A 23,207-nucleotide genomic window follows, 5' to 3' on the forward strand; every position below is an offset into this window, starting at 1 on the left:
TGGTCTCAGGATCAGTCAGGACAGCTTGTCACCTCAGGAGTGTTTCTGTTGAAGGAAACCTAAGCAGAACTATGGGTTTGTCCCTCACACCCTGCAAATCTGCCTCCTCTGAGTGGGGCGAGGAGCTACTGAAACATTGAAATCATTAAAACTAGCAGAAGCCACAGCCCATGGTACTGGGAGGGAGAGAGAGGTGGAGAGGTATAAAGACCCAGTTGTGAAGGCGACCAGCGGCCAAGATGTCCGAAGCCGCAAAGCTGACAGAAGCTGAATGGCCTCAACCCGCTGCTCCTGAGCCCATTTCTTCTTTCAATGGCAAAAGCCTTTCCCTGCTCTTATGCGACTGGGCTGGAAGGGCCTTTGACTTATAACATGAAGCAGCCTCCAGAGCCTCTTGGGGCAAGTGATGGTCAAGGAGGCTCTGCCCAATCCCACCCTGCCCTTCCCAGTTGTCAGAGGACCAGGAATTTCAGTCTTCCAGCTCCTGGGCTGATCTAGTGACTTGTAACAGGATTTCACTGGACCTCGAAACTTTGGAAGATGGGAAATACTGCCTGGGTCCTGGTCTCATTACAGAACTTACATACAGGATAAGAAGAGGAGTTTGGGGCTTGACACCTGACATCTTAGCAAAGGTTTCAGTTTGTTTAGGAGGGAAGAGGTAAAAGAAGGCAGTGTCTACTATGTTCTTTTCCATGTGTTTAGGAAATCCTCACGAAGAGCCTCTCAGATTAAGGAGTGATGGGAAATGCCTTGGTTTACTCTTAAAATTTGCCCTTGAGGCATTTTCTTCATGGAGGGCATGTAAAATGTTGTCTATTCAAGGAAACACTCTAATTCTTATGTAGACTTTGTACAGAATGACTATGTATGAAAACTAAACTTGGTACTTCAGCAAAGAGGTTACTTCTCAGGGAAGGCCCATGGGGAAGTTTGTACCAAATTCTGCGGTGCTGCCATTATTCCAAGGAGCCCTGGTGGTGCAAAGTTTAAGTGCTTGACTGCTAACCGAAAGGTCAATGGTTTGAACCCACCCAAAGGCTCAAAGGAGTAAACATCTGGCAATCCTCTCCCATTAAGCTTAAAACTCAGGAAACCCTGTTGGGACAGTATTGCCTTCACTCTGGGCCTCAATGACTCAGAAATCCACTCGATAGCACCTAGCAACAAGAACAACAAGCCATTGCTCCCAATGTGCCTGAAACGCCTCTCTGGGGAAGGCCGGCCTTCAGAGCCAGCTCATGGCCACATCGGAATTGAGACTCATTTTTTGTTACCACACCTTATTTTGGGTCCCAAAATTTAGTTTCCATTTTATTCACCAGACTTGACTACAGACATCTTTCAGATATTGTCAAAATTAATTCTATTCTCTAGTAATGATTTTCTGTCAAGAGTATGTTCCCAAGCATTTCCAAGAGACTGGAAAAACTTTCCAAAGAGTCATGTCCAGCGCCATGTTGTGCAGTGACTACAGTATTAACACAGTATATTTACCCACATAGTTCCCATGTTTTCTGCTTTCCTGAAATACGGGTGAAATTCCAAGTCTACCTCCTGAAGCACTTCCATTAGAGTCTCGTTTGGGAGAAGTCTGGTGGCGATGAATTCTCTCAGTTTTCCTTCGCTAAGAATGGCACTATTTTTTCTTTACTCCTGAAGGTAATGATTGGATATAGAAATCTGGGGTAATGTTTCTGATCTTTCAGTGTTGAAAAAATGTTTTTTCACAACATTTCAGCCTCTGTGGTTTTCTGATAATGAAGAAAGAGTCAGTGAAATTATTTTTTCCCATGTGAAATCTATTGTTTTCTCTCTAGCTTCTTCCTGGGTATTTTGTTGATCTTTGTTATTCTGCAGTTGATTATGATGTACTGTATTTTTGTGCAAATAATGCACACATTATAGATATTCTTTGCCAACTGAGCCTTCCCCTTCCCGGGTACTCTTATGAGAATGGTGCCTAATTTTATTTATTTTTTTTATATGTTGGTGTAAAAAACTAGCATAGCATACTTGCAAATATGCCGGTTTGGGGGGAGGGGAGCGTGTGATTTGCAAAAAACACGTAACACAATATTTGCATAAAAATATATTTTCACATAGAATTCTTTAGGATTAACCTGTTGGGGTTTGCTGACCTTCTGAAGCTGTAAGTTTACGTCTTTCATCAAATTTGGAAAGTGTTTGCCCAGTATTTCATCAAATATGTTTTCCTACAGCACACATTTTCTCCACTTCTTCTGGAGTTCTAATAAATAAACAGACTTTTTCTCTAATTCTTGAGGCTCTGTTCATTTTTTTCCATATTTTTTCTCTCTTTTCAGAGTAAATATTTTAAACTCATCTTTTTTTCTCAGTCATCACCATTCTGCTCTTGAAACTATCAAATGAATTTTATTTCTACCATGTATTTTTACCATGTAAAATTTTCCTTTGCAAATAGCACCTATTATCTTTCCATTTATTTAAAAAGTGTCCGTGTTATTTCTTGGAGAATGATTAGAATAGCATTTTAAAATCTGTGTCTTATGATTTCAAGACTACAAGTCTGGCTTAATTTTATGAGAATTTTTTTCTTTTTTGTTTTTTGTTTTTAGCAGTCTATTGACCCAGTTATGTTCAGGCTCCAAGTTCTGTCCCATCTTCTGTATTCTATGGTTCAAATGTAAGTTCAATTTTTGAAGGCTTTGCAGCTGTATTCAGATCTAATCTATGTGAGCCCCACTCAGTCTGGAACCTTGATGGTGTTCTAACCCATAGGGCGCCTCTTAAAGGATTTGATAATGCTTCTTAGAGTCAGGGCAATGCAGATGCATCTGGGGGGTGAACCAGGATTTCATAGCAAGTCTGCAGAATCTCTTTCTTGCACAGTCTCCTCTCTTTATTTCTCTGCTGCTGTCTGAGTTCTGAAGGAGTGCTTTCCTGGCCCACTGGCAGGAATGCTGGGGCTTTAATCTCTTCATTCTGTTGTACACATAAGTGACTGGTTCTACCTATGGGGCCAAAGCACTGGATGGACAACCAGCCAAAAGGCTGGCAGTTGGAACCTGTCAAGAAGCACCTCAAAAGACAAGCCTGGTGATCTGCTTTTGAAAAGTCTCAGCCTTTGAGGTAGAATTGACTAGGTGCCAGTTAACAGCAGAGAGAGAGAAAATGTAATGGAGCTTTCTCTACAATATTTGGTTCTTCCATACTCTGGTCAGAGAGAAGGATTCTCCTCTGCCAGAGTTTCAGGTGTCTGCCCACCTGCCCACCTGCCCGTCTCTCTCCTTTATGGACCCTCTATCCCATTTATATGAGAGAGGGCTTCTCTTGGAGCTATTTCTGTCCACAACGGATGTGCAGCTCTGGGATTTGGGCTCATTTAATTTCAACCTCTGGAATGTTCATACTCTTTGTTCTGGTTTCCCGCCACCTCCCCAATCCACCTTCAACAGTTTCCCTTGCAGAATCCTCAGATAGAGTCCCATGCATTTGTCCAGATACTTAGCTGTCAGATACCAGCATAGCCACCGGGGAAGTGCTGGTTGTGGTTGAGGGGGAGGGACTGTACACTGAAGGAGCTGCAAGATCTGGCTGCCTTGTGTGAGCAGGACGGGGGTGTGCTGAGGGACGAGTGCTGAAGGTGCTGAGTCAAGGGGAGTTTAATATAAAGTTGGGTCAAGGAGAGTTTGTTGACAAGGATTTATTGCCGTAGCAAGGGTTCTGGAAATGGGTTTAATATGCTGTGGGATTGCTTTTGGAAGGTTGGAAAAGGCAACGGCCCAAATTCTATGAAATCGAAATGCCAGACCTACTGTGTCGGGTGTTGGAAGAAGAAATAAAAGCCTCCAATATGTGGGCATTTCTTGGAGGTCCTGAAGGACACCCATTTCATCAAAAGAATAAGGAACGTGGAGATGAGGGGAGCACCAGCAACATGGAGCTTATCCAATATGTATCCTTTGCAGGGGGTCCCTGGGTGCCACAAACAGTTAAGTGTTCTATACTAGCTGAAAGTTTGGAGGTTTGAACCTAACCAAAAGAACCTCAGAAGACAGTCCTGACGATCTGCTTTTAAAGGATCACAGCCTTGAAAACCCTATTGAACACTTGTACTATGCCCACATGGGGTTGTCATGAGTTAGAAATGACTTGATGACAGCTAACAAGAACAATTCTCTATAGGATCAGGTTTTAGTGGGAGCTGGGCTGCCTAGTAGCAATGTAAATCCCAGCTGAACAGAGGCCAGGTGGAAGTACTTAACTGTCAGAAACAAGTCGTGTGTAGATTACCATAAAGGTCAGTAGCTCAGAGTATTAGTTATCTCTTGGTGCATAACAAATTCTCCCCAAACTTATCAGGTGTGAGATAAATGGAAAAATATTAAACCCATTCCGATAAATTTGGAACTAGACAAAAATTTTGCTATCACTCAACATAGTTTTTAGGTGAAGGAATAAACTAGAAAATTTAAATAACTAGTACAAGTATTAAAAGAGATATTTAAAATAATGATGATATAATTATATACCTGCATAAAAGACAAATGCATCAAAATCAATGGTTTCTCTCCAGTATAGAATAAGGGTCTAAAATTGGCAAGGGTGGGAAGGGCAGACCGTTCTCTTTCCCTTACTACTTGACTGTACCACACTGTGTCCAAAACTGTAAAATATTTAGCAAAACATTGTTTTAACCAGAGCAGCAAAGGACCTCTATGAGGGAAAACAGTGTATTAAAGTACATAAAATGAAACCTGAATATATGCAAAAATATGCCATATTTTCAAATGGAACGTCTTGTCGATTAAATGGAGGTCCTTAAAACTAATATATAAGTGGAATGCATTTCTAGCCAGAATATTAAGATAGTTGTTTTTGAACTGTATACAGTAATCATATGCTACAAATACTACAGTAGATAACAAAGAATAGATAACAAAGAATATTCCTGTTGTTACGAGACTTGGAGGCAATTTTTGACTCAAAGCCATCCCATTTGACTGCCCCATAGGGTTTTCTAGGTTGTAATCATTATGGGAGCAGAACACCAGGTCTTTCTCCCTTGGGGACACCTGGTGGGTTCGACCTGCCACACTTTCTTTGGACTAGCAGTTGAGCACTTAATCGCTGCAAAACCAGGGCGGTTTTACCAAAGTAAAACATGAAAAAGCAGGATAGTGACAGGTGTCTACCTCTTCGGGTAACAGAACAAATTGATATTACATAGCATAGAAGCTGACAAGTCGACCAATGAAACAAAATCTGTTAAGAAGTCACAATAACTTACAAAGGTCGTATTTCAAGAAAATTATATTTATTTAATAAATGGTGCTGACTCAAGTGATCGTTCTGGGGCACAAAGCTTGCAAAAATGTGATACACAAATCATAGATTTGGGAAATCATGTGAAATGGAGATGACAAGCCTTAATAACAATTTCCATTTTACACAGAAGGATAAAAGTTATGCACTTGAACAATGAGCAGTGAATTCAAACAGTTCATTCAGAGTAAATCCACATGCCCAGTAAACATAGTCCAAGTTCAGAAAATATCAAACTGCCAGTGAAACTGGCACAATTTGAAAATCAGCACCACCTATAGCTGGCTGGGCTGTGGGGAGAAGGATGCCCTGAGAGGTGGCTGGAGAGGTGCATTATGGCAGCCTCTAGGGGAAAGATATGGCCATGACTCTGTACTTTTAACATTCTTTGAATTGGAAATCTCACTCTGTGGAGTCTATTCCACAGAAACAAATCCTGTAGTACACAAAGGATAGTTATTATTAATATGACGAAACTTTGACTGTCCATTGATGGTGGAATGATAGATAACTTATGGTAAAGCTACATCCTCAATAAAACAGGGAGTCATTAGAATGAAAAAGAGTTGTAGTAGTTGAGTGGGAGAAATCTCTATGAAGTATTATGGAAGTATTACTGAAACAATCAAGGTGCAGAGAAGTGTATATAAAATGAGCACATCTGGGTTAAACAATATCAATTGTTTGAATATGCTTGAATACCTGTGTATGTTTATGTGTGTGTATAAATGAGAAGACGAGGGTACATGCAAGTCTGTGTGGGCTTGTTTAAGCAAGGATAGGAGAGACTACTTACCACATTGTTAACCTGAATTACCTTGGATTCACTTGTGGGAAAGAACAGGGGGAGGAGAGTTAGAACATGCAGGAAGAGTGGACTTAAAAAGCATGGATGATAATGTTTCCATTTTAGTGGTGTTATGTATGGACAAATAAATCTGTCTTGAGCAGAGAAAGCCAGAATATTCCTTAGAAGTAAGGATGGCTTTGGACATCTTATCAAGAGGGACCAGTCCCTGGAAAAGGACATCATGCTTAGTAAAGCAGAGGTCCAGGGAAAAAGAGGAAGACCCTCAATGAGATTGATACAATGGCTGCAACAGTGTGCTCAAATATAGCAACGATTATTAGGATTGCAGTGACCGGCCGAGTTTTGTTCTGTGGTGCCTAGGGTCACTGTGAGTCAGAACTGACTTGATAGCTTCTAACAACAACATGTACAAGTCCAGATAAAGTGTACTGAATTGATATCATCTATTTAAATTATTCATGTAAGTTAAAGACCCAAAAATATAGTGTTAGTGCCATATCTAATGACTTACAGAGAATCAAGGTAGAATGTCAAGTGAAAGAAGGGGCAAGAGCAATGTGGATAGAGTGAGACCAAGTTTCCATAAAAGCAAACATCCCAGCAGATGTACTTGTGTACCTGTGACTGTGTATATGTGTCCCTGCAGAGAAGTGTAGGGAAGGACACATATGTGTCTATTAACATTGGATACCTTGTGGGAGTGGGAGCAAATTACATACGAGGGTGGGACCCTGACATAACTTTTTTGTCATACAAATCTGTAATCTCGAAAATGTAATAAAAAACAATTTCAGAACTTTGGAAGTTGATAAACATCATAGATACATGTATATTTTAATGTGTTTCGTTAGATATTTTAAATAGGTGAAAATTTTCTATAATGACAGACAAAAGATTTTAATCACTGGAAGGAGAGCACACCACAGACAGTAATAATCAGATCCAGTGCATTTCTTCTTGTTCTTGGAACCAGTGAGCTCTTCTGGTCTCTATAACTGGAAATGACCAAAAATAATTTTGGGAAGTCAGTAGAGTTACCCCTCAAACACGTTTGCAAGCACATGTCTACAGCTAAATGTAGAAGGCTGGACACCATGTGCGATTCACTAGGTAACTCATGAGGCTCCGGAAAATTCTCTTTCCTGGATGTGCTGGTACCACCTCCTCCCTGCCTTGACCCACTGTATAACCCGCCTTTGTGCATTCGAGGCCCTTTTCAGGTCTGAGCCTAGAGCATAGAGGACATCAACCGGGAAAGTAGCTTTTAAGAAGAAAGATGTTGATCAAAAGACTTCAGAAAGCAGTACCTCCCCAGCCAGCCTCTCCCCAGCCTGGGAATGCCAACCCCTCCCACCCTGATACCTCTGAGAATCTCTGATTTTTTGTTCTGGATCCTTAGGAGACTGCAGAATTTACCTGGTCTGAACACCTTGGCTCTTCTCTGCCTGTGGCCCTCTCCCTCACAGGAGCTGTCTCTGTCACTCTGAGGCATACACACAGGACAGACTGTGGATGGAGGTGCCCATCCTAGAGGTCCTGCCCTCCTTTCCTCTGCCCTCTGAGGTCTCATCGCCCAGAGAGATGGATACATCCCTGTCATGTCCAGGGCTTCCCCACACCTGGGATTTGATGTTGTGACTGAGACTTGGTCTTTTTTGTCCACTGTTGAGCCTGGGCCTGAATTTCCCTCTTCACATCCATACCTGTGTTCTCGCTCTTCTCCCCAGGTTAAGAACCCTCTCCTCTCTTTTGCTTCTTTCATCTCAGATGGCCTTTTTCTTCCAGTTCTTTGACCTCGGGACAGAACAGATTTGACCACGGGGGGGGGGGGGGAATTAACGAGATTTATTGACGTGTCAAGAACTGGAATGTACAGCTTTATTTAAAGGAGAAGAAAAAGTTCCAAAGCTCTACCCCTTACCCGAGGACATACTCTACAAGAAATACCCTGTAAGCACTGGATCAACTCTTATCCAGAAATGGTTAACACCCAGGGGGATTTTTCTACACCACCTCCCACTTACATTCCCCTAATGAGGCAACAACAATGCATCCTAATCAGAACCCCAAATTCACCCTAGGAGACCAGAAGACATGGCTGGGGTGAATTCATTTTCCTTCACCGGGCCCTCCTCTCCTCCTGCCAAGCCTTACCTCTTTCTCTGCCTGTATGCTGCTGGGAAGGGACCCAGAGTCCTTGGTTTAGGGCTTTATGCCCACTGCTCACCTGCAGGCAGGTTTCCTGACACCCTGCCATCTCTCTGATTCTTTCTCCTCCAAAGAACTCACTGATACCCCCTTCACCATCACACCTCACCAGGGTCCCCCTTAGCCTCCCAAGTCCCACTGAAATCCCATTCCCCTTTCCCTACTTACTCTGTGCTCATCCTTAGGGGTCCCAAGACCTCACCATCAAGATGAGGCCTGTCCTGTCCTCTCCTGGGCCAGGGGAGCCTCTGAGGGGACCTGGTGTCTGTGTTCAGCTATCTGGGGCTTCTTCCTTAGGGCTGGAGGTCTTTGTGCCCTTAGGGTGGAAGGCTGGTGGTCACAGGGGAAGGAGGCTAAGATCTTCCAGGGGAGCTGGGTTAAACGAACCTGAATGGAGGTCTCTCATGAAGGGCCCTCGTTTCCAGCCCAAAGGCCCTGCTCCTCCTAGTCCCAGGGTGCTAGCAGGTCTTTAGGTCCTTCCCCCTCTGGCCTTGGTGCTGCACCTTCTGCGGCCTGGCCTGCCTCTGCAGCCTGTCCAGCTGGTGCCTCAGCCTCTTCAATTCTTCTCTCTGCTTCTCCAGCTGCTCCTCCAGGCGCCTGCAGACTGCTCTCATCTCCCTCACCTCCCTCTTCTTGGAGGCCATCAGGTAACGCCTGGCCAGCAGGTGGCAGCGTTGGGGCCTCCCCTGGACTGAGCCTGGCAGCGGCCTCTCCAGCAGCTCTTGAAAGAAGACCCGGCAGCTGAAGCTCTGGCTCACACCATGCGCCGCGTGCGCAACCAGGGCCTCCCGGGACTGGAACAGGCGGCCGCAGGCCACGCAGCGGAAGCCGCGCTCACGGGTCACCAGCCACTCCGGGGTGGCTGCGCGGGGGCTCTCCCCATGCTTCTCCCCTTGGTCGGTGGGGTCCGAAGTACAGGTCTGGGGCCCCTCCTGCCAGGGCTCCAGGGTGCTGACCAGGGACTCAGTGTTGGCCAGACTGGGGGCAGAGCCGATGGTGCTCTCCTCAGAGAGCTCAGCCTCAAAGACCTGGGGCATCTTGCCCACGGGGGCAAAGGAGGTTTTGGTCTGCCAAGCGACCGCGGCCCCCTTGACTGTGCGCATCTGGGTGAAATATGCGCACCTGACCCATTGTTTCTCTGAAGTAGCCCTGTAGCTGGAGGAGTGAGAGGTCTGCTCGGTAGAAGATGAAGGAAAAGGGCTCTCTGATGCTTTTGGAATCTTCCTGGGCCTGGAACTTGGGCTTTTTGCTTGGGATGTTGTTGATTCTTGGGCATTTTCCTCTTGGATAGAGACCTCTGAGAATAGTAGATTTAGTTGAGCTTTCAGGGTCCTTATCCTCACCTGTGACCCCAAAGCTTTGGTCATAGGGACCCCTGGAGGCCTCTCCATCACCATATCCTCCACCTCTGCAGACCCCATGGTTTCTTTCTTCTTCCCCAGAGACCCACCACCCTTTGGGGGCACTGCTGTGGAAGACAAAGTCTCCATTGTAAAGTGGCACTGTTTATGGTAGTTCATTTTTTAAGAAATTATTTTTCTTTAATTCCACATTTATTGAATTCCAATGAATTTGTTCCTTCGGAACTTAGAAATGACCTCATTCCCCTGAAACTTCATAATAAATGTGTGACGTCATTGAAAGAAGTTTTCTATGAGGGTGATTTTCTTAGTAAATTTGGGGTGTAAACGCTCAAAGGAGAGCAATGCTCACCTCTTTTCAACCTCTTTTACTGAAAGGCTGTTTTACGGAGAAGTTATACTTAAAGAGAAGAATGCGTATATTTAGTTAAGACTCTTACGTGTATACCTCTTTCTTGTACCCTTCTTAACCAAGCTACAGTAGGGGATTAAAGTTGCTTTTCTCGGAATAGAAGCCCTTGTCCTTATTAGAGGAACTCCTTCAGCGTGAGGCAGAAAGAGATATCCGTATCTGAGAACCTGATGCCAGAAACCTCAGACAGACAGCACACAACCACCTTAACTGGGTGTGTCTGGGTGGGTTGCCTATGTCAACCTAAAGGTCTGTGTATGTTTGTGAATATGTGGGAAAGACTGTAGACTTCAGGATCCAGAAAGAGATAGAGCTAGGTCATGTGTGTTGGATGGAGGGAAAGCTCCAAAGACAAGATCCAGAAACGGAACCTGCCAGCAGTGTGTTAGAGGGGTACAGAGACCAAGGAGGGAGCAGGAAGCAGGGCTCAGCTACCAAAGGGCAGAATGGGGCAGCAACAGAAAAGACAAAGGTGGTACACTAGTTGGAGAAAGGATGGAGAACTGGGAATGATAGCAGAAACTGAGGTTAGCTATAGTTGGAATTTGAAAATTCTTTCTTGCTAGGCTTTGAAAACATCATGCTGATTGAAGAAAGTTAGTCATAAAAGGACAACTACTGTATGATCTTACTTGTATGAAATAAGCAAATATATAGAAACCGAAGATTATTGGGGGTTGCCAGCTGTGACAGGGAGGCGGGAAGGGTCTGAAATCTTTCACTGTCTCATCTCATGCTGTCATTCTTAATCTCTTTATACTCTCAATACTTTTTCTTTTTAAATTTATAACATTTCTATTACTTAATCACCATATAACTTGAGTTTTAAATTCAAAAAAAGAGAAATGAGTAAGAGAAGGTGCCACTGTGCAATACTTTGTGTCAGCTAGGCATCAGGGAACCAGAGTGACAGAATGCACTTCTTCTTTGCGGAAAGCTTGAGGAGAGTCATGGCAGCTACAATGACCATGTCATATAGACACTCCAGTAAAAGGGCTGGTTAACTAGAACTTTGGAAATTGGGTGAGTGGGTAGAAAGGAATGCATTGCAGAGAAACTGAAGATATATATGTATGTACATATATGTGAATTAAAATAACTTTGTGTAGCTAGTAATTGGCAATGATAATTCATCATGGATTTCTGAGCAGAAGATCCAGGTAATGATACCTGACTTCAGGAAAGTTTGCTTTGGCATTATTGTGCACAGAACACCCAAGGAAGAAATACAGCCCCTCAACGGGAGCTGATGCACTGCTTCAGCAAATCTTAGGATATAAGTTTAGAAGAAAAGCATCATCTCCCGAAGGTCATAAAAGTTGTTTGTGAGTATATACTAGATTTTCTTTTATTTTTTTTTATTGTGCTTTAAGTGAAAAGTTACAATCCACGTCAGTTTCTCATACAAAAACTTATGTACACATTGTTATGTGACCCTAGTTGCTCTCACTGCAATGTGACAGCACACTCCTTCTCTCCACCTGTGTTCCCTGTGTCCATTGAACCAGCTCCTGTTCTCCTCTCCCTCCTCACCTTGACTCCAGATAGGAGCTGTCCATATAGTCTCATGTGTCTACTTAAGCTAAGAATCACACTCCTCACCAGTATCATTTTATGTCCTATAGTCTAATCTTTGTCTGAAGAGTTGGTTTCAAGAATGGTTTTAGTTTTGACAGACAGTGTGGGGGTCATGACCTCTGGGGTACCTCCATCTCAGTCAGACCGTTATGTCTGGTCTTTTTACTGGAATCTGAGGTCTGCATCCCACTTTCCTCCTGCTTCATCAGGGATTCTCTGCTATGTTCCCTTTCAGTGCAGTCATTGGTGGTAGCCAGGCACCATCTGGTTCTTCTGGTCTCAGGCTGATGGAGTCTCTGCTTTATGTAGCCCTTTCTGTCTCTTGGGCACCCCTTGGACACAGTCCCCTGGAGGGACAGTGGCAGGGCTGGCAGTAGCAGTCAGGATGCAGTTTCCTCCGGGGGAGACAGCAAGTCTCACAGTCTACTCACAACTCCGGAACCAGAGAAGAGCAGTGTTGTTGGCAAAAGCTAAGTACTTGCATTCGTTTTACTGTGCGCTCAGCCCCCAAGACAGCTTCAGTAGCTGTAGATCTCCCTGCACCTGAGATAGGTGTTGCTGTGCAGCCTGAGCCATTCTCCTGGCCTTGGAGAAGGAATAAATTAACAATTGGGGGAAAAGATAATCTGCCAGCTCCACTAAGCTGGGAAGCTCAGGACAGAAGAAGCTCCTTTCCAGGCACAAATGCTCCATGGACTTTGAATACCTTTCACCCCTGCATGGACCTGTGTAGGCCCATTTCGGTAGATTAGGCCCTTGTTACTGCAGTGGTGTATGTGCTGGGTATCCAACTTCAACTGTTTCACCTTCTGGTGGAGAGGTGTGTTTTTGATGTTTGACACTGCTCTGCCTATTAAACAGGGTCCTCACCTACCTACGTTGGGGGCCTGAGGACTGGTGGCTCCACCCACATCATCTAGACACCCACAACAGGGGTCCAAGGATAACAGGTGCCTCCCAGTCCTTACAAACAAAAGCGTAGGGTGCCTGTGGTCTGACTGCAGAACCCACCTACCTGTGCACTATAGAAACAGAGGTGCACTTTCCTCACAGATACTTGGGAGATGGTTCTCAGCAACCGTCTTTGTTCAGAGTGTGACCCCCTGCTGCAAGCAGATACCTGTGTCTACAACAATCACCCCTCCCCATATAAGACTATAGGACGTGAGGACCTACAATTGATGACCAACTACCTAGACACCTGAGCTGAATCTATACAAGAAAAGTGAATGGACTCCTAGGCTCATATACCTGGTAACAGGTCGAGCCATCTGGTGACAGGATGTTAAATCTTGAAAGTTGCAAATGATCAAGCAAGCTCACTCAAGCAGCCTATTTGGGCATATCAAAACAAAACAAAGCAAAAAGCTAGGATACAGTAGGCAAAAGTAAAAAAATAAAATAAAATAACTTATAGATGGCTCAGAGACAGCAGTCAATATCAAATCACATAAAGAAGCAGACCATGATCACTTCAACAATCTCTCAAAACAAAGAATCAAGGAATCTTCCAGATGAAGGTGTTTTCCTGGAATTACCAGATGTAGAATACAAAAGGTTAATATACAGAACTTTCAAGAGATCAGGGAGATCAGGCAAAATGCAGAACAAGCCAAAGAACACACAGATAAAGTAGCTGAAGAAACTAAAAAGTTTACTCAAGAACATAAAGAAAAATTTAATAGGCTGCAACAATCCATAGAAAGAAAGCAATCAGGAATTCAGGAGATTAACAATAAAATTACAGAATTAGACAACTCAGTAGACAGAGGAACAGTATTGACGAAATGGAAAGCAGAATTGGTGAGATTGAAGATAAATAACGTGGCACCAATATATTTGATGAAAAATCAGATAAAATTATTTTTAAAAAACATGAAGAAACCCTAAGAATCATGTGGGGCTCTATCAAGAGAAATAACCTATGAGTGATTGAAGTATCAGATTAGGGAGGGATAACAGAAAAGACAGAGAGAATTGTTGAAGATTTGTTGGCAGAAAACTTCCTTGATACCATGAAAGATGACTCATTGAACCCCACATAAGGTAGATCTCAAAAGAAAGTCACCCAGACATATTATAAAGAAACTTGCCAAAACCAAAGACAAAGAGAGAATTTTAAGAGTGGCTAGGAATAAATGAAAAGTCACCTACAAAGGAGACTCAATAAGAATAAGCTCAGACTACTCGAGAGAAACCATGCAGGGAAGAAGGCAATGGGATGACTTATATAAAGTGATGAAGGAAAAAAATTGCCAGCCAGCATCATATTATATCCAGCAAAACCGTCTCTCAAATATGAAGGTGAAATTAGGACATTTCCAGATAAACAGAAGATTAAGGAATTTGTTAAAAAAAAAAAAAAACCTACAAGAAGTACTAAAGAGGGTTTTCTGATAGAAAATCAACAATATCAGATATCAACCCAAGATTAGAATGCAGGACAGAGCAACCAGATATCAACCCAGGCAGGGAAATTACAAAAATAAATCAAGATAAAAAAATGCTCAGAACAGGGAAACAGTGATGTTATTATGTAAAGGATGACAATACTAAAATAATAAAGAGGGAGTGAAAAATGTAGTCATAGATCTTTCACACACAGAGATAGTCAAGGGGATAGAAAGATGTAAAAGTTAGGTTTAAACTTAGAAAAATAATGGCAAATATTAAGGTAACCAAAAAGGAGACTAACAATCCTACACATCGAAATAAAATACAAGAAAAACATAACAACTCGGGAAAAAAAAAAAATCAACAATGAATAAGAGGAAAAGACAATATACAAAGAATAACTACTCAGTACAAAAAATTAAGCAGAAAAAAGAAACTCGACAACATACAAAAAAAGATATCAAAATGATGGCAGAAAACTCATAACTACCATAATTACACTGAATGTAAATGGACTAAATGCACCAATAGAGACAGAGAGTGAAAGAATGGATTAAAAAACACGATCCATCTATATGCTGCCTACAAGAGACACTCCTTAAAGACACAAACAAACTAAAACCAAAGGATGGCAAAAATATATATCAAGCAAACAACAATCAAAAAAGAGCAAGAATGGCAATATCAATTTCTGACAAAATAGACTTTAAAGTTAAATTCACCAAAAAGGATAAGGAAGGACACTATATAATGATTAAACAGACAACATACCAGGAGGATATCACCATATTAAATATATACACACCCAATGACAGGGCTTCAAGATACATAAAACAAACTCTAACAGCATTGTAAAGTGAGATACACAGCTCCACAATAATATTAGCTGACTTCGACATACCACTTTGGTGAAGAACAGAACATTCAGAAAGAAGCTCAGTAAAGACATGGAAAATCTAAATGCCACAATCAACCAACTTGACTTCACATACATATACAGAACACTCCACCCAACAGCAGCCAAGTATACTTTCTTTTCCAATGCATATGGAACATTCTCTGGGAGAGACCACATATTAGGCCATGAAGCACACCTTAACAGAGTCCAATACATCAAAATATTGCAAAGCATCTTCTCTGACCAGGAAGCTATAAAAGTAGAAATCAAAAACAAAAAAAAAAAAGCAGGGAAATGAAATCAACCACTCAGAACCTGAGCATACCTTGCTTAAAAACGACTGGGTTTATAGAAGAAATTAAGGATGGAATAAAGAAATTCACAGTATCCAATGAGAATGAAAACACTTCCTACCAGAACCTTTGAGACACAGGTAAAGCATGCTCAGAGGTCAATTTATAGCAATACATGCACACATTCAAAAAGGAGAAAGGGCCAAAATCAAAGAATTATCCCTACAACTTGAACAAATAAAAAGAGAGCAACAAAAGAAACCCTCAGTCATCAGAAGAAATTAAATAATAAAAAGTAGAGCAGAATTAAATGAAATAGAGAACAGAAAAAAAAGTTGAAAGAGTTAACAAGACCAAAAGCTGGTTCTTTGAAAAAATTAACAAAATTGCTAAAACATTGGCCAAACTGACAGAAGAAAAAAAGGAGAAGAAGCAAATTACCCAACATCACAACAGACCCAACTGAAATTAAAAGAATCATATCAGATTAGTATGAAAAATCATACTCTAACAGCTTTGAAAACCTAGAAGAAATGGATGAATTTCTAGAAACACATTGCCTACCTAAACTAACAGAAACAGAGGTAGAACAATTAAATAAACCCATAACAGAAGGAGAGGTTGAAAAAGGTAATTAAAAAAATTAAAAATCTCCCAACAACAACAACAACAAAGCCCTGGCCCTGACAGCTTCCCCGGTGAGTTCTACCAAACTTTCAGGGAAGAGTTAACAGTACTACTAGTAAAGGTATTTTAGAGCATTGAAAAAGATGGAATACTCCCAAACTCATTCTATGAAGCCAGCATATCCCTGATACCAAAACCAGGTAAAGACACCACACACACACACACAAAATTACAGACCTATATTCCTCATGAACTTAGATGCAAAAAACCTCCACAAAATTCTACCCAATAGAATTCAATAACATATCAAAAAAATAATTCACCATGACCACATGGGATTCATACTAGGTATGCAGGGATGGTTCAACATTAGAAGAACAATCGAAGTAATCCACCATATAGGTAAAACAAAGGACAAGAACCACATGATCTTATCAATTGATGCAGAAAAGGCATTTGACAAAGTCCAACACCCATTCATGATAAAAACTCTCAGAAAATAGGAATAGAAGGAAAATTCCTCAACACAATAAAGGGCATTTATATAAAGCCAACAGCCAACATCACCCTAAATGGAGAGACTCTGAAAGCACTCCCTTGAGATGGGGAACCAGACAAGGATGCCCTTTATCACGACTCTTATTCAACAGTGTGCTGGAGCTCCTAGCCAGAGCAATTGGGCCAGATAAAGAAATAAAGGGCATCCAGATTGGTAAAGAAGAAATAAAAGTATTTCTATTTGCAGATGACTTGATCTTATACAGAGAAAACCCAAAAGAATCCTCAAGAAAACTACTGAAACTAATAGAAGAGTTCAGCAGAATATCAGGATACAAGATAAACATACAAAAATCAGTTGGATTCCTCTACACCAACAAAAAGAACATCAAAGAGAGAAATCACCAAATCAATGCCATTTACAGTAGCCCCCAAGAAGATAAAATACTAGGAATAATATTGTAACCAGAGACATAAAAGACCTATACAAACAAAACTACAAGACACTACTAAAAGAAATCAAAAGAGACTTACGTAAGTGGACAAACATACCTTGATCATAGATAGGAACACTGAACATTGTAAAAATGTCTCTTCTACTGAAAGCGATCTATAGATATGCTGCAATTCCAATCCAAATTCCAAGGACATTTTTTAATGTGATGGAGAAACAAATCACCAACTTCATATGGAAGGGAAAGAGGCCCCAGATAAATGAAGCATTACTGAAAAAGAAGAACAAAGTGGGAAGCATCACACTACCTGATTTTAGAACTTATTATACCACCATAGTAGTCAAAACAGCCTGGTACCGGTACAGCAGCAGACACATAGACCAATGGAACAGAATTGAGAATCCAGACATAAATCCATTCACTTATTAGCTGATATTTGATAAAGGCTCAAAGTCAGTTAAACGGGGGAAAGACAGCCTCTTTAACAAATGGTGCTGGCATAACTGGATATCCCTCCACAAAAAAATGAAACAAGATCCATACCTCACACCATGCACAAAAACTAACTGAAATGGATCAAAGACCTAAATATGAAATCTAAAATGATAAAAATCATGGAAGAAAAAACAGGGACAACACTAGGAGCCCTAATACATAGCATAAACAGTACAAAAAACATTACTAACAATGTACAAGCACCCAAAGAAAAATGAGATAACTCCTAATAATCAAACACTTATGCTCATCCAAAGTCTTCCCCAGAAGAGTAAACTGATTACCGACAGACTGGGAAACAGTTTTTAGCTATAACATTTCCGATCAGCATCTGATCTCTAAAATCTACATGATAATGCAAAAACTCAACAACAAAAAGACAAATAACCCATTTTAAAAATGGGCAAAGGATAGGAACAGGCACTTCAACGAAGAAGACATTCAGGCAGGTAACAGATACAAGAGGAAATGCTCACAATCATTAGCCATTAAAAAAAAAATGCCATTAGAGAAATGTAAATCACAACTACAATGAGATACCATGTCACTCCAGCAAAAAAAGGCTGCCATTAATCCCAAATCACAAAATAATAAATGTTGGAGAGGTTGTAGAGAGCCTGGAACATTTATTCACCACTGGTGGGAATTTAAAATGGTACAGCCACTTTGGAAATCAATCTGGCACTCCCTTAAAAAGCTAGAAATAGAACTACCATAGAATATGGCAATCCCACTCCTTGGAATATATCTTAGAGAAATAAGAGCCTTTATACGAACAGATATATGCACAACGATGTTCACTGCAGCACTGTTTACAATAGCAAAAAGATGGAAGTAACCAAGGTGCCCATCAACAGATGAATGGATAAATAAATTGTGGTACATTCACACGATGGAATACTTCACATAGATCAAGAACAATGATGAATCCATGAAATATTTCATAGCTTGGAGGAATCTGGAGGGCATTAGGCTGAGTGAAATTAGTCAGTTGCAAAAGGACGAATATTGTATGAGACCACTATTGTAAGAACTTGAGAAATAGTTTAAACAGAGAAGAAAATATTCTTTGATGGGTACGAGGGTGGGGAGAAAGGGAGGGAGAAGGATATTCGCAAATTTAGATAGTAGACAAGAACTATTTTAGGTGAAGGGAAAGACAACATACAATAAAGGAGAGGTCAGCATAACTGGACTAAATCAAAAGCAGTTTCCTGAATAAACCAAATGCTCCGAAGGCCAGAGTAGCAGGGGCAGCATTTGGGGGACCATGTTTTCAGGGGACATCTAGGTCAATTGACATAATAAAATCTATTAAGAAAACATTCTGCATCCCACTTTGGTGAGTGGCGTCTGCAGTCTTAAAAACACTATCAAGCGGCCATCTAAGATGCATCCATTGGTCTCAACCTACCTGGAGCAAAGGAGAATGAAGAACACCAAAGATACAAGGTAATTATGAGTCCAGAAGACAGAAATGGCCCCGTAAATCCGAGACTACATCAGCCTGAGACCAGAAGAACTAGATGATGCCCGTCTACAACCGAAGACTGCCCCGACAGGGAACGAAACAGAGCATCCCTGATGGAGCACGAGAGCAGTGAGATTGCAGACCTCAAAGTCCCATAAAAAAATCAGACTTAATAATCTGACTGAGACTAGAGGAACCCTGGAGGTCACGGTCCCCAGACCTTCTGTTGGCCCAAGACTGGAACCATTCCCAAAGCCAACTCTTCAGACAGGGATTGGACTGGATTATAGGATAGAAAATGATAGTGGTGAGGAGTGACCTTCTTGTCTCAAGTGGACACATGAGACTATGTGGGCAGCTCCCGTTTGGATTGGAGATGAGAAGGCAGAGGGGGACAGAAAGTGGCTGAATGGACACGGGGAATACAGGGCTGAGAGAAGGAGTGTGCTGTCTCATTAGTGGGAGAGGAACTAGGAGTATATAGCAAGCCATATACAAATTTTTGTATGAGAGACTGACTTGATTTGTAAAGTTTCACTTAAAGCACACACACACAAAAGATGGAAAGAATACACAGAGTCACAGTACCAAAAGAAATGGTCGACTTTCAGTCGTTTCATGAGGTGGCATATGATGAAGAACTGGTAGTAGTGAAGCAAGAAGTCCAAGCTACACTGAAGGCACTGGTGAAAAACAAGGCTCCAGGAGCTGACAGAATACCCACTGAGTTGGTTCAACAAACAGATGCAGCACTGTACATGCTCACTCCACCATGCAAAGAAATTTGGAAGCTAGCTACCTGGCCAACAGGCTGCAAGAGATGCACGTTTGTGTCCATTCCAAAGAAAAGCGATCCAACAGATTGTGGAAGTTATCAAATGTAAATCATAGTATTAGTAAATATGGTAAACAAACAAACAAAGAAACTCTATCTACTCTACAGTGAATATGACATTCTATCCCCAGGAGATCTAGTGAGTTTATGATGTTTTTGTTAGGTGCTGTTGAGTCAGTTCCAACTCATAGCGACCCTGTGTACAACAGAACGGAACAGTGCCCAGCCCTGGGCCTTTCTCATTGCTATGTCTGAGCCCACTGTTGCAGCCACAGTGTCAATCTGTCTCATTGAGGCTCTTTGTCTTTTTCACTGACCCTCTACTTTACCAAGCACGATGTCTTTTTCCAGGGGCTGATTCCTCCTGATAATATGTCCAGAGTACGTGAGACCAAGTCTTGCCACCCACCTTTCTAAGGAGCATTCTGGCTGTACTTCTTCCAAGACAGGTGTGTTCATTCTTCTAGCAGTCCATGGCATATTCATTATTCTTCACCAACAACATAATTCAAGTTTCAGTTCTTTTGCCTTCCTTATTCATTGTCCAGCTTTAGCTGCACATGAGGCGACTGAAAATATGATGGCTTGGTTCAGGCACACCTTAGTCCTCAAAGGGACATCTTCGATTTTTAACACTTTAAAGAGGTCTTTTGTAGCAGATTTGCCCAATAAAATATGTCATTTGATTTCTTGACGGCTGCTTCCATGGGTATTGATTGTGGATCCAAGTAAAATGAAATCCTTGACGACTTCAGTATTTTATCTGTTTATCGTGATTTTTTTCTTGTTCCAGTTGTGAGGATTTTTGTTTACTTTATGTTGAAGTGTAATCCATACTGAAGGCTGAAGTCTTTGATCCTCATCTTCAAATCCTCTTCACTTTCAGTAAGCAAGTTTGTGTCATCTGCATGTCTAGGCTGTTAATGAGTCTTCCTCCAATCCTGGTGCCCCTTCTTCTTCATAGAGTCCAGCTTCTTGGACTGTATGGATTATATGTTTTTTTAAAGACACTGAGTTTTTGGTAATTTACTACGGTAGCCCTTGAAAATGAATACAGAGCCCTTCACCAAGGACAAGTCAAGTTAGCACCAAAAATGTTTTTTTTAAGGGTAGCCACGTAGCATGAGACATGGCAGTTTTTAAAAGTATGAAGTAAAACTTTCAGCTTTGACAAAGAAAGGGCTCCTCTAAGTCCAAGTTCTAAGTCCATTGCTGTTGGGTCAATTCTATCTCATAGCGACCCTAAAGGACAGAGTAGAATTGACCCATAGGGTTTCCAAGGAGTGGCTGGTAGATTCGAACTGCTTGGATAAGTATTGTGAAAAAATACAACCCTGACACACAACTTTTCTGAGCTTAGTATTAAAACAAAACAAAACAAAAAAAAGTTGGTATCGAGTGGATTCTCACTCATAGGGACCCTACAGGACAGAGTAGAGCCTCCCCACAGGGTTTCCAAGGAGGGACTGGTAGATTCAAACTGCAGACCTTTTGGTAGCAGCCAAATGCATAATCATCGCACCACCAGTGGCTTTCAAATCAGCTATAGGCTGATGATCTTCAAATTCTTAGAACCTGGAAAACCTCACAGTGGTATCCACAGCTGGGAACTGTTCTCCACACTTGGATGACCTCAGACATCCAAATCTAACATGTCCGGAAAAAAATCTTTTGGTCATTTTCTCAAGTTTGTTCCTCCATGGTTTTCCACATGGTAGAGAATGGCTCTGGTGACCATGCGCTCATGGTAGCCTGAATTCTAGAAGTCACCTTTGATTCTCCATTCCCCTCATCCCATACATCTGATCCACCAGCAATTCTTGGCAGCTCAAGCTCCAAAGTTCACCTGAAGCCTGCCCACTGTTCCCACCTGCACTGCCACCATCACTGCTCACCCTGACCACTGCAGAAGCATCCTCACCAGTCCTCTGTATTTGCTGTCTTCAAGTTCTCCTGGGCTACAGTTAATTCCTGGGACACATTCTTTCTCAAGACCATTGAACAATAGAAGGAGAAGGGCATTTAGTTGTATGCTACCTCCTCCGCTTGAGCTGCATGCCCCTCAGAAATCACTTTTCACTGTCCACTCTATAATGTCTCTATTCCAATTTCCTGTCTTTGGCCGCACTGCTTTGATAGCGTGCATGCATATGTGCTTCAGGGGTCATGTAGACAGATGCCCTGGAGGAATTTTTCTTAGTACAATCATGGTCGTGTGCCATCAAGAGATTCTGACTCATATCAACCTTGTATGACAACTTAGAATTGCCTCACAAGGTTTCCTAGGTTGCAGTCTTTATGGCGCAGCCCTGGTGGCACCGTGGTTAAGAGCTCGGCTGCTAACCAAAGGGTGGACAGTTTGAATCCACCAGTTGGTTCTTTGCGGAAAGACATGGCAGTCTGCTTCTGTAAAGACTTATAGCCTCAGAAACCCTATGGGGCAGTTCTGCTCTGCCCTATAGGGTCACTATGAGTTGGAATTGATTCAACAGCAACTGGTTTGGATTTTGTTTGGTTAGAATCTTTACGGGAGCCCATCTCCAGATCTTTTCAACCCCTGAGCTGGTGGGTTCCAACGGCCCACCTTTCAGTTAGCCAAGCACTTAACCGTTGCACCTCCAATACTTAACTCTGCGCCGGAGAGGGCCCTCTCCTGACGTCTCCTGTCTCCTCACCCCGTACACCTAGGCCTTGTCCTTGCTTCTAGACCCCACCCTCCCCTCTGGAGACCCAACTCCCCCACGCCCGCCCCACACCCGGGCCGCTGGGCGGGGCCGGCAGCCATGTTCCTCGCCGTCCAGCCAGTTACTCCCGGAAGTGCTGGGACGGGTGGTGAGGGGCCCGGGCCGGATGGCGCGCCTTAGAGAGGATACTGTTCATGCTGCGTTCCCTGCCGTGTTCTCTGAAAGGTATGAAACTCCGACACCTGGCTGGAGGGACCGGCTCCCAGACTGAACAAGCCCGGCCCCTCGAAGGTGTGGAGGGAAGGCGCCAGGAGGGAGGGTCCCAGTGCCAGCATCCCGGGGGCTCCAGAGGTTGGAGAGTCCGGACGTTGGGTTAGCAGCTCGCATCGCCCCCTCAGGCGTACCCCGTCCCGAGTGATCCCCAGGGGCGGACGCGGCACGGGGGCGGGCGGACGCAGCCACTCTAGGGTCTGCGAGAGGGAGCCTCTGGCCCGGGAGACGCAGCTGGTCTGCAAAATTTGCAGCCCCGTGGATTTGCGGGGGGCGGGGGTGGGGGTCCAGCCGCGGGATCCAGCTGCGGAGTGCCCTCGGGCCTGGGGGCTTGAAGGGCTTGGGGAGAAAGGCCGTGTCCAGGGCTGCGCCCAGGTCCCTACTCTGCCCGGGGCGGGTTTGCGGGCCAAGCTGGGGGATGGGGGCCTGCCCACCCCGCCCCCCACCTGCTCCCTGTGCCAGGGGGGAAACCAAGGCCCAGAGTTCGCCCGGGGGGGGTGAGATTCCAGACTGAGGGCGGGGCACTCGCCCCCATTCCTCCTCCCACCCCCACCAGACTCCGTAGGGTGCCACGGACAGGGGAGAGAGGGATCCCCTGCCCAAGGCT

The 23,207-nt window shown here is 43.0% G+C and overlaps 1 protein-coding gene and 1 long non-coding RNA gene across 2 annotated transcripts in view; one reads left to right on the top strand and one right to left on the bottom strand.

Moving 5' to 3' along the window:
* Window positions 1–23,207, top strand: part of LOC135229515 (uncharacterized) — a 1,091,601-nt gene that overhangs the window by 100,749 nt on the left and 967,645 nt on the right. The window lies entirely within an intron of this gene.
* Window positions 1,816–18,043, bottom strand: LOC135229512 (protein FAM170B-like). The gene is made up of 2 exons (XM_064279035.1): window positions 7,825–18,043; window positions 1,816–7,116 (listed from the first exon to the last, which is right to left on the bottom strand). Exon 1 carries the CDS (start codon window positions 9,847–9,849, stop codon window positions 8,788–8,790), a length of 1,062 nt encoding a protein of 353 aa, XP_064135105.1. The 5' UTR covers window positions 9,850–18,043; the 3' UTR covers window positions 1,816–7,116; window positions 7,825–8,787.

The sequence above is a fragment of the Loxodonta africana genome, unplaced genomic scaffold (genome assembly GCF_030014295.1).
Source record: "Loxodonta africana isolate mLoxAfr1 unplaced genomic scaffold, mLoxAfr1.hap2 scaffold_33, whole genome shotgun sequence".
NCBI classification, from domain to species: Eukaryota; Metazoa; Chordata; class Mammalia; order Proboscidea; family Elephantidae; genus Loxodonta; species Loxodonta africana.